Source organism: Orycteropus afer, unplaced genomic scaffold (assembly GCF_000298275.1).
Source record: "Orycteropus afer afer isolate SDZICR_OR568_19922 unplaced genomic scaffold, OryAfe1.0 scaffold00129, whole genome shotgun sequence".
Taxonomy (NCBI): Eukaryota; Metazoa; Chordata; class Mammalia; order Tubulidentata; family Orycteropodidae; genus Orycteropus; species Orycteropus afer.
Window position 1 is genome coordinate 7,176,703 of NW_006921716.1, and position 14,589 is coordinate 7,191,291.

Consider the following 14,589-nt stretch of genomic DNA (forward strand, 5'->3'; position numbering starts at 1 on the left):
ACAAAGTTTTTAAAAAAAGTCAGGACTGATACATTATATTTCTTAGGGGGTAGCTTTGCCTTATTTTAAGCAAGTATCTGTCAAGAATACAGGCACTGCTACACACTATATTCTGATAGAATGATCCTTTTCATTCAGTTACTATTCAGTTACAGAAGAGGTTCCCAATGGTTACAATGGTTATTCTGGAGAAAAAACAGTCACCAATGGAGCTGGTCCTCTACCTTTGTTCCCTGTTGCAGTGAATGGTCTCTCCAAGTCTTGTTTATCCTACCTACTTTCTTCACATTTCTCAAATACATACTCTTTTTCCCCACTGTGACTATCATGTTTCCTTTTTGTTATTGTTTGTGTTTGCTTGTAAATTTAAATTTAATCATGATTAATCATGACTTCATAGATTAACTTTAATAGCTCTCCCACAGTCAGAAGTACAGCCAGAAAGCTGAACTGTCTACCATGGACATATGGACCATCAGGGTAGATCTCCAGCTAGTCTCTCCGACCTCTCCGACTTCATCGCCTTGTTCCTCCTGATTTAAATATGAGGCAATATTCTAGAGTAGAATTTCAGCTCTGCCATTTACAAGACAATTAAAACAAACATAGTACCCAAACTCACTGCTGCAAACTCACTGCTGTTGAGTCAATTTGACTCACACCAACCCTTCCTTGCTTGCATTTCTGAGGCAGGCAGTACCTCTATGGCTGCCCAGTCTTCCTTCTGAGGAGTGCCTGGTGGGTTTGAACAGGCAGCCTTCTGGTTAGCAGTCAAGTGTCCTATCTACACCACCAGAGCTCATAGCATTATATTGTATTGAGTACTTACTAAGGTGGTATAGTGCCTAAGGCATTTGACTGCTAACCAGAAGGCTGGCAGTTCATACCCACCAGTCACTCTTAGCCTTTAATATGGTTATGATTAATAGTCTTTTTCTCCAAAGAGATTTTACCCTACCTGGGGCACCATTTTTCAATGATGTATTCAAACCAGAATGCTACCTGATCAATATATCAAGTGAATGATTAAGGAGTCTTGTATATTGCTTTTTAAAAATATATATGGGCTGGAGCTCAAGAAAAGAAATGTGAATGAATGAGTTGCAATGGAGTTCAGGGAAGAACTCTGGGGTTTCTCTTTCTTCTACATTTCCCCTTGGATCTTGGTAATGGATGAGGATTAAATATTCATTGTATTTCATAAGAATGAGACCCAGACTCCTCAAGGACAAGCTCTTCCCAAAGCCTTATCCATGCCACTTACCATTTGGTCGCACAGGAGGACTTCGAACCAAAGGGCTGGTTGACAAGCTGGTTAATACCATTGCTGCTGTCACCTTGTCCATGTCCAATTCTTCTGAAGATTTCCTGTGAAACAGGGAGGGGCAGGGTTAACTATGCTCATTCTCCATCTACTGTGGGCCAAGCAATGTACCACATATGTTTACTTTTTGGACTTAAATCTAATATTTTGTCAGCCTTATCTTATAGAGGAGGAAGCTTTAGCCAAAGAGGTTAAGTGATTTTAAGTGATTTGGCCAAAGTAATACAGCATTAAGAAGTGAGAGATTCATTCAGATAACAACTATTTATTTAGAGTGTACTGGTAGTGTAGGGCCTAAGGCACTTGACTGCTCCTAAGAAGGGTTGCGCAATCTACTTCCCTGGTGATACTGCCTCAGAAACCCAAGGAGGGGTCGCTATGAGTTGGGACCAATGAATTCAGACCAATTCCACAGCAATGAGTTTGGTTTGTTTTTATAATGGCTAGACTCTATTCTAGGAACAGGTGATATGGTGGTTTAACACAATAATTTGATAGTGACAAGAACAGTGAAGAGCACAAACAGGGAGACATGATAGGGACTCTTGGGTGGGCTGCACTTAAGGTGGCCAGGAAAAGTTTCTCTGAGAAGATGAGAGAGAAGAGGCATCAATCATGATGAGCCACAAAAAAAGCATTCGAAGCAGAAGAAATAGCACATGTAAAGGCATGGTAGCAGGAATGAAACTGGGATGTTTGAAAAACAAACCGCAAAGTGAGAAGAGAGAGATGGGCAGCTGATCATATGGGGTCCTTTTACAATGGTGACTATTCTAAGTGAAACTGAAAACTGAAACTGGAAGGCTTTAAGTGGGCCTAGTGACATAGTTTTTTTTTTTTTTTTTTTAATTACCTCTGGTGGCATAGTGCCTGAGGTATTTGACTGTTAACCAGAAGGCTGGCAGTTCACACCCACCAGCCACTCCTCAGAAGATTGGGAAACCTTAGAGATATCACCGGAAACCCAAGGAGGGGTCACTATGAATCACGATCGACTGGACAGCAGTTGAGTTTCACAGTGTTATATGGAGAGTTCATTTTAGGGAAAGGAGATTAGAAGCAGACAAATAGTGGCTTAGACTAGAGTGGAGACAGTGGAAGGTGAACCGTCAGAATGCACTGGGTGTGGGAGATGAACAAAAAGGGGAAATCAAGGATGTTGTTCAGATTTTTGGCTTGAGCAGTAACTAGTAGCCATTTTTGGAGATGGAAGAGACTGGTGAAGAAATGTAATTAGGGGTATTTAAACTTCAGTGCTCCTTTTACTGCACTGTAACAGGTCCCAAACCAAACTCACTGTCATTACTGAGTATATTGAGTAGGATCTGACTCATAGCAATCCCTCCTTAGGTTTCCGAGGCAGTATCACTACAGAAGTAGATTGCCCAGCCTTCTGGTTAGCAGTCAAGTGCCTTAGGCACTACACTACCAGAGCTCCTGTAAGATAAATAGTAGGAGTAGTTAGCATGTTGTTAAAATGACGAGTCACTGATAATCATTCATCAAGATGGAGAGGTTGCTTTCATTCATTAATTTTAGCCAGTTAATCCAGAATAAAGGATCATAAGATAATGATGACTGTGAACTGGAGTCAGCTTATTTGAGCTTATTTCAGTAAACATTAATATTGAGAGGAAAAACTTTACACTTTATAGTGACATCACAAAAATTGTACCACCTATAGAGAAATGAACATTTTCAAATTAGGGAATCAAATTAGGGAACAGTTGGAAAAGCACAGAGGATTAATAAGCCATACCACAAATGAATTGTCAATTTGACAAATGAGGCTTTCATTCACAGGTGTACTGAACACTTTGTAAAAGCAATGAACTTCACAGCATCATCTCACTGAACACAGTGGGAAAAGAGATTCCTAAACTGAGGAGAGATCAAATAGTGCCTGTTTTTGTGGGGGGACTGCTCAATTAAGCTCACCATGAAGTTATCAAAATTATTAAAAGTTAGATGCTGCATTGTCCAGCCACATCTGTGCCACAGAGAATATCACACTACTGCAAAGCAATAACTCTTTCTTTCAAAAGATGGGGATCTTTGAAATTCTCATCCATAATTCTTCTCAAAGCACCTTATGCACTTCCTTATGCACTTCCTCCAAATTATTCCATCAAACAACAAATCATTTGTTTCAGAGACTGGCAATTAAAAATACTCCTATCACACAAGCTTGAGAGTACACAGTAACATTCACTCTGTGGAAGTTTTGAAGTTTTACTCTGGGGAAGCTTTCAAGACAATTTCATACACTTTGGGGGAGAAAATTCTCATTCATTTGGAATACTATTAAAGATTTTACTATATTCACAATGTACAAGATCTCAGTACTTAGGAGTAAAAGTGATGCTGGTTTCTTGCAGAAACAATGCCTCTTGAAACAGCATGAGGAAAAGAATGCTGATGTAATTTTGAGTGTTTTGGTGGCTCAGTGTCGCCATGTAATCATGGTCACAGGGAGAAGGAGCAGTGTGGGGGCCTTGATGGAGAAATGCTTGCCATATAGAAGTAAAGAGAAAAAGACATCGAGATGCCCAATAACTCCTCTGGCTGTCTGCTCTCCCCCAGGACCAGCTGCCAGGATCATTTTACGCCAGCGTGGGGCACACTTGAGCAGCCTCCTTTTGTCATCTCCCTCAAGATTGGATTGCAGGAGCTGCTGATGTCTCTGTACGTCTGCTGTTTTTCTCTTATTAACAAAAGTTTAAAAACCAAGATAAGAGGCCTGTGCACCCGGCACAGAGAAAGTCACCCCCACCTCCTGATTCCTAGAGAAACTGGCTATATAATCACACCCTTTTCTTCTTCTGTATCTTGGACTCAGGGTCTTGCAAAGCCAAGAGGAATAAGCATTCATACACAGATAAACCTCAGAGATACTGTGGGTTCAGTTTCAGACCACGGCAATAAAGCAGCAGAGTGAGTCACACAAATTTTTTAGTTTCCCAGTACATCTCTAAGTTAGGTATATGCTATACTGTAGTCTTTTAAATATGCAACAGCATTATGAAAAAGTATGAAATATTGTGAGAAATACCAATGACAGAGACACAAACTGAGCACTTGCTGTTAGAAAAATGACACCAATAAACTAGCTCAATACAGGATTGCCACAAGCCTAAAAAACACAGTATCTATGAAGTGCAATAAAATAAGGTATGCCTGTAATCATAGCGTTTTCATAGTCAAATTACTTATAAGTTTCTCATTGGCATTGCAAGTCACTAACAAAAAAATTCAAAGGAATACATTGCTAACGACTCAGTTAATAACCTGTCAGGGACTATTTATTTTATTTATTTTTAATCATGCTACATGAAACATTACCAGATGATACGGCCTTGTGCTGCGTTGTGTTTTTGTTTTTATCTTTGTCTCATTTCCTCTGGTACAGTACTATCTAATTACTGATTAACTGGTGCTGCAAATTCAAATCCTTATAATTAAAAATGAAAAGATGATATACAAATTAGAATTTGGTATACTTTGGAGAAACTGCTGCAAAGCCCTCTGGTAGGTTTAGAGTTTAATAATAAAAAGCAGTATTAAGTGATCTCTCATGTTCAACTTGAATTTACCGTGGAAAACCTTATCAACCACATGTTTGGAAAAGGCTAAGACCTTTTTCACTCTTTCCTTCCAGACTTGCATGAGTATTACAGAGCGTGACAGTATTTATAATTACTTCATAAATAACAGTAATTGCTGGCTTTATCACTCTATACACTCTGTATATGATTTGGCCCTTGAATTGATCTGGCTTTAACATATGAGGATTTCAAAATGGGAGAACCCAAGTCTGTGGCTTACTAGGAAATTACTTAGGAGTCCTCTATGGAGAGATGAGGGTGGACAGAGTCCAGCCAGATCACAGGGCCTGTGTGTGCCTAGTTAGGTGGTTTGTTGTAAAGAGAGCCATTGAATATTCATGAACCTGGAAGAGGTGATTAATTTGTATTTTAGAAAAGTGTCAAAATGGAAAATGTAGTAGAAAAGGAACAAAATAAAGGCAGGATATTTAGTTAGTTTTGTAGCAAAGTCTCAATTCAAACTCTAAATTCTAGACTGAGACAACTATCTCTCTATGAATAGATACTATTCAGTCTATGAGTACAGGATCATCATATTTGCTAAGGATGGGTACTGGACCTCTGTCTCTGGGAAAGGCAGTAAGGGCAATAATATTTAAGAGTTCAAGTCTAGAGTAAGTTAGACAACCTGGGTTCAAATCATTCTCTGCCATTTACTATATGACCTGGGATAACCTGAGTCCCAATTTCCTCTTTTGTAAAAAGGAGGATAAATATAGGTTTGTTGAAAAGAATAAATGAGAAATTGTATGTGAACATCAACACAGTCTTGCCCACAGTAGGGTTTCCATAGATGTTAGCTTTTAGCTTTCGAATTTATGAATATGATGGTAGCATGTATCTCTCACAAAAAAGTATTAGACTACTTCACTGATTCTTACTCAATACCAGAGCTAGCACTTGTTGCTTTTCTTTTCCTTTTTTCATAAAAAACAAAACAGTTACTGTAACTTCATGAAAGTTAGTCTGTAAGGGGTGGCACATGGAGAAGCAGCTTCTGGGCTTCAAGCTTGTGCTCTGGCAACGATACAGCTCATTACACCACGGGCTTTAGGGTATTCACAAATAGCCAAAGCCTAGAGCACCCTTTTGATTTTCATGTTTCAGAGATCATGCTTTCAATATCCACTCTTGGAGTACTTGCTCTGTGCCTGGGGCTATGCTAGATACTGGGGATACTACTGTATAGTCTCCAAGAAAATGTGATGGCATCTCTGCCCTTCTGAGCTTTAGTCTAGTTGGAGTCCCCATTTACTAGCAAATTGATTCCGACTCCCATTAACAACCCCATGTGTGCCAAAGTGGAGCTGTGTGCTGCAGGCCTTCCAATGGCTCATTGCTTTTCCAGATGTCAACTGCCAGGCCTTTCTTCCAATGGATTCCAACCTTTCGTTTAGTAATTGAGCATGTTAACCATTTGTACCACCCAGCGACTCTAGTTTAGTTTAATGGAGAATCAGGTATTATTCAAACATACACAAACCTAAAATGACACCAGTGATGCTAGGAAGAAGTGTTATGTACTTTGATAGGGATCTACCTAGTTGCTCCCTGATAAAGGGAGAACTGTGTTGATGTCAGAAGCAAGAATAAGCATTACCTAGCTGAGGGGATAAAAAAGCTTCTAGGCCTGCCTTCAAAAGAGCCTTAAGGGGTGAGCCTGGTACGCCTGGAGAGGAGACAGCCCGAGTACGGCCATAGAAGTTATATATGGGTTTTAAACCCTTATCCTAAATGCGTTGGGAAGCACTGACCTGTTCCAAGCAGAATGGGGTTAAGTTGGTGCTATCAGATTTGCTTTTCAAAAAGCTTTCTCTGGCTAGTTTCTCAGCTTTGACAACTGAACTTTTATCTGAGGAACTGATTTGCTAGATGACTGCTGCAGCAGGTTGCAGAATGACCTCATCTGGGACATGAAGAGGCAATCAGTGGGCGTGTGTGCAGGATCAGTGATGTTGCTCCCAGGCCTGGGTCTCATGCTGGGGAGGCTGGCCTGACCCTGAATGCTCAACCTGGGTTCACGCTTCTTACAAGGCCAGCTATTGTGTGGGCTGCAAGGAGCCTTTTTCTTCTTTTCAGTCACTTCTTGCCTGAATGCCTTGTGCTTAGAGGGGGCATACAAACAGTCTCCCCTGGCTAACCCCACCAGCTAAGGGAGAAATGTTTCACACCCCAGAGAGCCATAAAAGATATTTATCTGCAATTAAAGTGCTGTAGTAACAAACAGAACTAAAAATGAATAACACATTCCTTAGATTAGCACTAATCCAGTTCCTTAGCAACTGGAGCAATCTGGTGTCTAGACCGAGTTCAATCGCTTTGAAGACTGTGATAATCTTAAAGCACAGAATAAAATCTGAAAATAAAAATGCTTCTATTAGAAAGACCATAGTAACATTATCAGTCTTGGAATTCTGGAAAAGCTTTTACTAAGAGTTTGTGAAACTGGATTCAATAACTGTTAACTGTAATTAAGCACCAAAGCTTGATTTTCCTTTTAAAGGAATCTTATAGTAAAAGTTTCGTTGGTTCTTCTCATTTAATTTTGGCTGCTGATTCTTTTTCAATAGGCAGCTTCCCTGATCTCATAGCTGTAATAAAGTGTCTAGTGTGCTTGATCAAACAAGGCAACCATGATGGAAAAACTGGAGCAAAGAGACCTTCCCCCGCCTTTTGTTTTTTTAAATAAGGCAACATAGGCCAGTCCTTCTCAAACAACTTGTGTTGAAGGATCATGTTTATGAAATTTCCACTCTGTTGTAAAATACAGTAAAAATGGCCCATGAATGTAGGAGCAATGTCAAATTGCTATACAAAGTTCTAGCTCTCAATTTCTGTACCTAATTCATCATGGACTAGTGACAAAGAGTTTGCAGGCTAGCACTGGCCCAAGGACCACACTGTAAGTAGCATTTCACTTTGCCTGAAAAGACAACATTCAATCCTGTCTTCATTCTCTCACTCACTAATCTGTTCCTCTTGGATTCCCCACTGACTTCTCTCCCAGACTTTGTTGCTCTGACCTCAGGAACTTCCTTCCAATTTCCTTACCTTCTCCGCATTTACTGTACCCTGTTCTCCCTGAGGATCATGCCTCCTTTTATCAGTGACTCAACCTGACTCTCCCACTGAGGTCAGGTAGGGGTATTGGTCTTTTCCTTGCTTCACACCAAGGAAAACCTCGTTAAGCTCATGCAAAACCTTCTAGTCTTCAATGGAATAGAATTGAGAGTCCAGAAATAAACCTATACATCTGTGATCAGCTGATTTTCAACAGATTGCTAAGTCCATTCAATGGGGGAAGGGAAAGAATAGTCTCTTCAATAAATGGTGCTGGGACAACTGGATTTCCATAAGCAAAAGAATGAAGCTGGGGTAATACACAAAAATTAACTCAAAATGGATCAAGGACTTAAATGTCAAAAACTAAAATCATGAAACTTAAAACCCTGGGGTAATGTTTTAGGATCCAATTTTTGGTAATGAAAACTTAGATATTAATGAAAACTTAGATATTAATGAAAACTTAGATATGATACCAAAAGCATGAGCAACAAAAGACAAAACAGATAAACTGGACTTCATCAAAGGATTTCCTCAACAATGTAAAGAGATAACCCATAGGCTGGGAGAAATATTTGGGAACCATGTATTGGATGATGGCTTAATATCCAAAATAAAAAATGAGCTACCAACACCCATCTGTCACTTTGTCATCCTGTGGTGCCTGCATGTAGCTATGATGCTGAAAGCTATTCTACCATTATGTCAAATACCAGCAGGTTGCCCATGGTGGATGGATTTCATCAGAGCATCAAAACAAAGAAAGACTAGGAAGAAAGATCTGGCAACCTACTTCCAAAAATTAGCCAACATTAAAATCCTATGGATCACAACAGAATATAGTCCAATGTAGTGCTGGAAGATGAGCTCCCTAGTTTGGAAAACACTCAAAATATATAGTGGCTGAAACAAAAGACTTAAGCATAGCAATAATCATGAAGATGGCACAGTTCTGGTATGCTAGTTCAGTCTGTATGTCAACATGGCTGGGCCTGATTGAACGGCTGGGCAGCTGGCTGTAGTATTCCCCATTATGAGACTGGTAATCAACTCCATGGTGGAATCTACTGTGAGCAGCTGCCTTAGGGATGTCGTCTGCTTCCTATATATAAGGAGAAGCATGTGCTGCCTCTGTCAGTGTTCAGCCGCCTGCCATGCTCTGCTGACCTTGGGACTTTCAATGGACTTGAATTAATGGCCTGCTGTGTGGTTTGGTAATATCGGGACTGTGCCATTTTATTTGTTGACCTTGGGGTTGTCAGTCTCAGCAGCCATCAGCTGTCTGAGTGAAGAAAAGCCTCTAGTTCCAGTGGACCAGTGCAGGAGGCAGAACTGAAGCCCAAGGTTAAGGGGCTTTTACCTAGCCCCTAGAGCCTGGTACTTTGAACTCTGACTTAAAGCCTCCAAACTGTTTGAATAAACTCTTGTTTGCTCAGCCATCCCATCTGTGGTATATTCTTGTCAGAGCGGCACTAGGTAACCAGAACATCTGGGCAATATTTCGTTCTATTATACAGAAGGTTGCCATAAGTCAGAGCCATTTTGACAGCAACTAACAACACATTTCAACAACAAAAAGGCAAACAACCCAATCAAAAAATGGGCAAAGGACATCATGAATAGACTTTTTTTTTTTTTTTTTAAATTAGGATTTGGGTGAAGATTTACAGAGTAAAATCACTTTTCATACAGCAGTTCACATATACTTTGTCTCAGGTCATTGACCAAAATTTACAATGCAGCAGCTCCCCTCCCACTTCCTCCCCATAGTTACCTCCTCCCAGTGTCCATCCCTTCATACTCTGAATAGACATTTTTTAAAAGAAGATATATAAGTGGCCAATCAGCACAGGAAATGACATTCACCATTATTAGGGAAATGTAAATCAAATCCACACTGAGATAGCATTTCACCCCCACTTGCTGTTGCTAGGTGCTGTTGAGTCGGTTCCAACTCATAGTGACTCTCTCTATGTATAACACAATGAAACACTGCTCATGTGGCCTCCTCACAATCATTGTTCTATTTGAGCCCACTGCTGTAGCTACTGTGTCAGTCCATCTTGTTGAGGGCCTTCCTCTTTTTTGCTGACACCTTGCTTTACCAAGCATGATGTCCTTCTCCAGGTCCCTCCTGATAACATGACCAAAGTGCATGAGACAAAGTCTTGCCATCCTTGCTTCTAAGGAGTAAGAGGGCTGTACTTCTTGACTTGTTTTTCTGGCAATCCATGGTAATATTTAATGTTCATCATCAACATGATAATTCAAAGGTATCTACTCTTTGGTCTTTCTTACTCATTATCCAGCTTTTGCATGCATATGAGGTGATTGAAAATACCATGGCTTGGGTCAGGTGTACCTTAGTCTTCAAAGTGACATCTTTGCTTTTTAAAACTTTAAAAAGGTCTTTTGCAGCAGATTTTCCCAATGCAATATGTCATTTCATTTCTTGACTGCTGCTTCCATTGGTGTTGATTGTGAATACAAGTAAAATGAAATCCTTGACAACTGTAGTATCTTCTCCATTTATCATGGCTGTTGCTCATTGGTCGAGTTGTGAGAATTTTTGTTTTCCTTTTGTTAAGGTATAATCCATACTGAAGGCTGTAGTCTTTGAACTTCATCAAAGTGCTTCAAGTTCTCCTGCAGCAAGCAAGGTTATGTCATTGGCATATGGCAGGTTGTTACTGAATCTTCCTCTAATCTTGATGACACATTCTTCTTCACATAGTCCAGCTTCTCGGATTATCTGCTCAGCATACAGACTGAATAAGTACAATCAAAGAATACAACCTTGATGCACACCTTTTCTGATTTTAAACCGCACAGCATCCCCTTGTTCTGTCTGAATGACTACCTCTTGATGTAGGCACAGGTTCCTCATAAGCACAATTAAGTGTTCTGGAATTCCCATTTTTCATAATTTTATAGTTTGTTATGACCCAAACTGTCAAATACCTTTGCAAGGTCAATAAGGTACAAGTAGATCCCCACTAGCATAGCAACAGACTGAAGCTGTTAAAGATTTCATATTACTCGGTTCCACGATCAACACCAATGGAAGCAGCAGTCATGACATCAGATGATGTATTGTACTGGGCAAATGTGCTGCAAAAGACCTCTTTAAAGTGCTGAAGAGCAAAGATGTCTCCTTGAACACTAAGGTGCATCTAACCCAAGCCATAATATTTTCAATCACCTCATATGCATGTGAGAGCTGGACAATGAACAAGGAAGACTGAAATTGTGGTGTTGGCAAAGAATACTGAAAGTACCATGGACTGCCAAAAGAATGAACAAATCTGCCCTGGAAGAAATGTCGCCAGAATGCTCCTTGGTAGCAAGAAGGGCCAGACTTCATCTCATCTACTTGCTCCTGTTGTCAGAAGGGACCATTCCCTGAAGGAGGATATCATGCTTGGTAAATTGGAGGGTCCAAGAAGAAGGGGAAGGGCCTCATCAGGATGGATTGACTCAGTTGCTGCAATGATGGGCTCAAGTATAGCAAGGATTTTGAGGCTGGCACAGGACTGGGCAGTGTTTCGTTCTGTTGTGCATAGGGTAGCTTTGAGTTGGAGCTGATTTGACAGCATCTAACAAAACAGCATAGCTATTATTAGAAAAATAATACCAAGCAAGTGTTTGTGAGGATGTGGAGAAATTGGAAGCCTTATGCATTGCTGGTGGGGTTGTAAAATAGTCTAGTCACTGTGGAAAACAGTTTGCTGGTTCTTTAAAAAGTTAAACACAGAATTACCATATGACCCAAAATTCTACTCCTAGAAATATATCCCAAATAATGGAGAGCAGGAACGCAAACATCAGGACACTTGTACATCAGTGTTGATTGCAACATTATTCACAATGGTCAAAAGATGGAGACACTTAAATATCCTTCAGCAGATACATATGATACATACATACATACAATGGAATATTACTCAGCCATAAAGAGGAAGTATTGATACATGCTACAATATAGATGAACCTTGAGAGCATCATGCTGAGTGAAATCAGTCAGTCACAAAAGGACAAATATTATATGATCCCACTTACATGAAATATCTAGAATAGGCAAATGCATAGAGACAAAGTTTATTGGTAGGTACCAGGGAGAAAAGGAAAGAGAAGGGGTGTGTGTGTTACTTCTCAAAGGGCACTGAGTTTCTTTATGGGTAATAGAAAAATCTGGAGATGGTTGTTGGTGATAGTTGTACAATATGGTGAAGGCAATTACTATCACTGAATTGTAAGTGTAAAAAAAGAAATGTTGGAACGGGAAATTTGTGCTTATATATTTTTACCACCGTAAAACAAAAACACTCCTGGTTCTTTGAGGCTCAGATCCTGCAGTTATAGTGCTATCTTCTTCTTTCTGTTTCAGGCATCAACCAATGGTTCCATCTGCAGGCTCCACCCCCATAGTCATCAAATATTTTGGCACATAGATTACAAGTTAATTTTTATCCTATCAGGAATTAGTATTCTAAGAGAGAGATCAAAAGCATCCAACATCCTAACTTCATAAATTCTGTACTCTTTAGCCCCCAAACCATTCAATAAGGTACTGAAATTGAGAGGAAAGGCAATGCAGTCACACAGACTGTGGTTTGAACCCCAGCACCACCATTTATGAGTAGAATAATTTTAGATAAATCTCATAGTCTTATAAATCCTCACATACCTCACCTGTAAATGGGAAAGATAATACATACCTCCTAGTGTTTGGAAGAAATTATATATGTAATTTGTGTAAATGATAATATATGGAAAATAATATCTGGCATATCCAAAACTCAATAAACAGTAATTATTATTGAATCCCTGGGTGGCACAAATGGTTAAGTACTTGACTACTGCCCAGAAAGTTGGTTGGTGGTTCAGACCCACCCAGAAGGGACTTGGAATACAGGCCTGGTGATCTGCTTCCAAAAGGTCCTAGCCTTGAAAACCCTGTTGAGCAGTTCTGCTTTGCACACATGGGGTTGCTATGAATCATGATTAACTTGATGGCAACCAAAAACATTATTATCATCTTGGGCAGTGTTTCATTCTGTTGTAACATAGGGTCCATCAGAGTCAGAATCAACTCAATGGCAACCTGACAACAACATAGGTTTTTGACCTAAACTTAATTCAGTGACCTATATTCTTAGATTAAAAATTAAGATTTTATATACAAATATCCCTCATGAATATAGATGCAAAAACCTTTTAACAAAATCCTAGCCAACAAACCAATAACATATTAAAAAACAATATATCATGACCAAGTGGGATTCATACTGGATATAAAAGGATGGTTCAACATTAGAAAAACAATCAACATAATCCATCACATAAGTTAAAATAAAGGAAATGAGCCACATGATCATATCAATCAACGCAGAAAAGGCATTTGATAAAATCTAACACCCATTCCTGATAAAAAACTCTCAGAAAAATAGGAATAAAAGGGAAATTCCTGAACATAATACAGGGGATATATGCAAAACCAACAGTCAACATTATTCTCAATGGAGAGAGACTGAAACCATGCCCCTTGTCAACAGGAAACAGACAAAGATGGCCTCTATCACCACTGTTATTCAATATCATATTGGAAGTCCTAGCCAGGGCAATAAGGCAAGAAAGGGAAATAAAATGCATACAAATTGGTAAAGAAGAAGTGAAACTATCCCTTATTTACACATAATATGATCCTATACACAGAAAGCCAACAGATTCAGTGAGAAAACTATTGGAACTAATTGAAAGATTTAGCATAGTGGCAGGATACAAGATCAACATACAAAAATCAGCTGTCTCTACATCAGCAAATAGATATCTGAAACAGAAGTCAATACCACTTACAATAGCTACCAAAAGATAAAATACCTGGGAATAAATCTTATCAAGAACACAAAAGACCTATACAAAGAAAACTACAAAACTACTTCAAGAAACTATAAGAGATCTGTATAAGTGTAAGAACATACCATACTCATGGATAGGAAGACTGAACATTGTGAAAATGTCAGTACTACCCAAAGCAATATACACGTTCAATGCAATCCTGATCCAGATTCCATCAACATTTTTAAGGACATGGGAAAATCAATCAGTAATTTTATATGGAAATGAGAGAGACCTCAGATAAGCAAAGCACTATTGAAGAATAACAAAGCAGGAGGTCTCATACTCCCAAATCTCAAAACCTACTATACAGCTACAGTAGTCAAATCAGCCGGGTATTAGTATGGCAACAGACACATAGACCATGGAACAGAATCGAAAACCCAGTAATAGATCCATCCACCTGTGGTCAGCTGATCTTTCACAAATGGTACTGGCAATACTAGATATCCATTTGCAGAAAAATGAAACAAGAAAAAAATAGGGGCAAACTTAGGTGCCCTAATATATGCCATAAATAGACTATTAAACATAACCCAAGATACACAAACAGCAGAAGATAAACTAGATGATGGAGACCTTCTGAAAATTAAATTTTCATGTGCATCAAAAGATTTCTCCAAAAGAGTGAAAAAGAGAACCTATAGATTGGGTAAAAAATATTCAGCAATGACATATCTGACAAGGTACTTATCTCTA

The 14,589-nt window shown here is 39.3% G+C and overlaps 1 protein-coding gene across 1 annotated transcript in view; it reads right to left on the reverse strand.

The window, feature by feature from the left end:
* The window catches only part of ZNF704 (zinc finger protein 704), a 375,130-nt gene that overhangs the window by 61,720 nt on the left and 298,821 nt on the right, over positions 1-14,589 (reverse strand). The window contains exon 3 of the mRNA XM_007944653.2: positions 1,265-1,368. Within this exon, the coding sequence (XP_007942844.1) occupies positions 1,265-1,368 (104 nt within the window). The remainder of the gene's footprint in view (positions 1-1,264; positions 1,369-14,589) is intronic.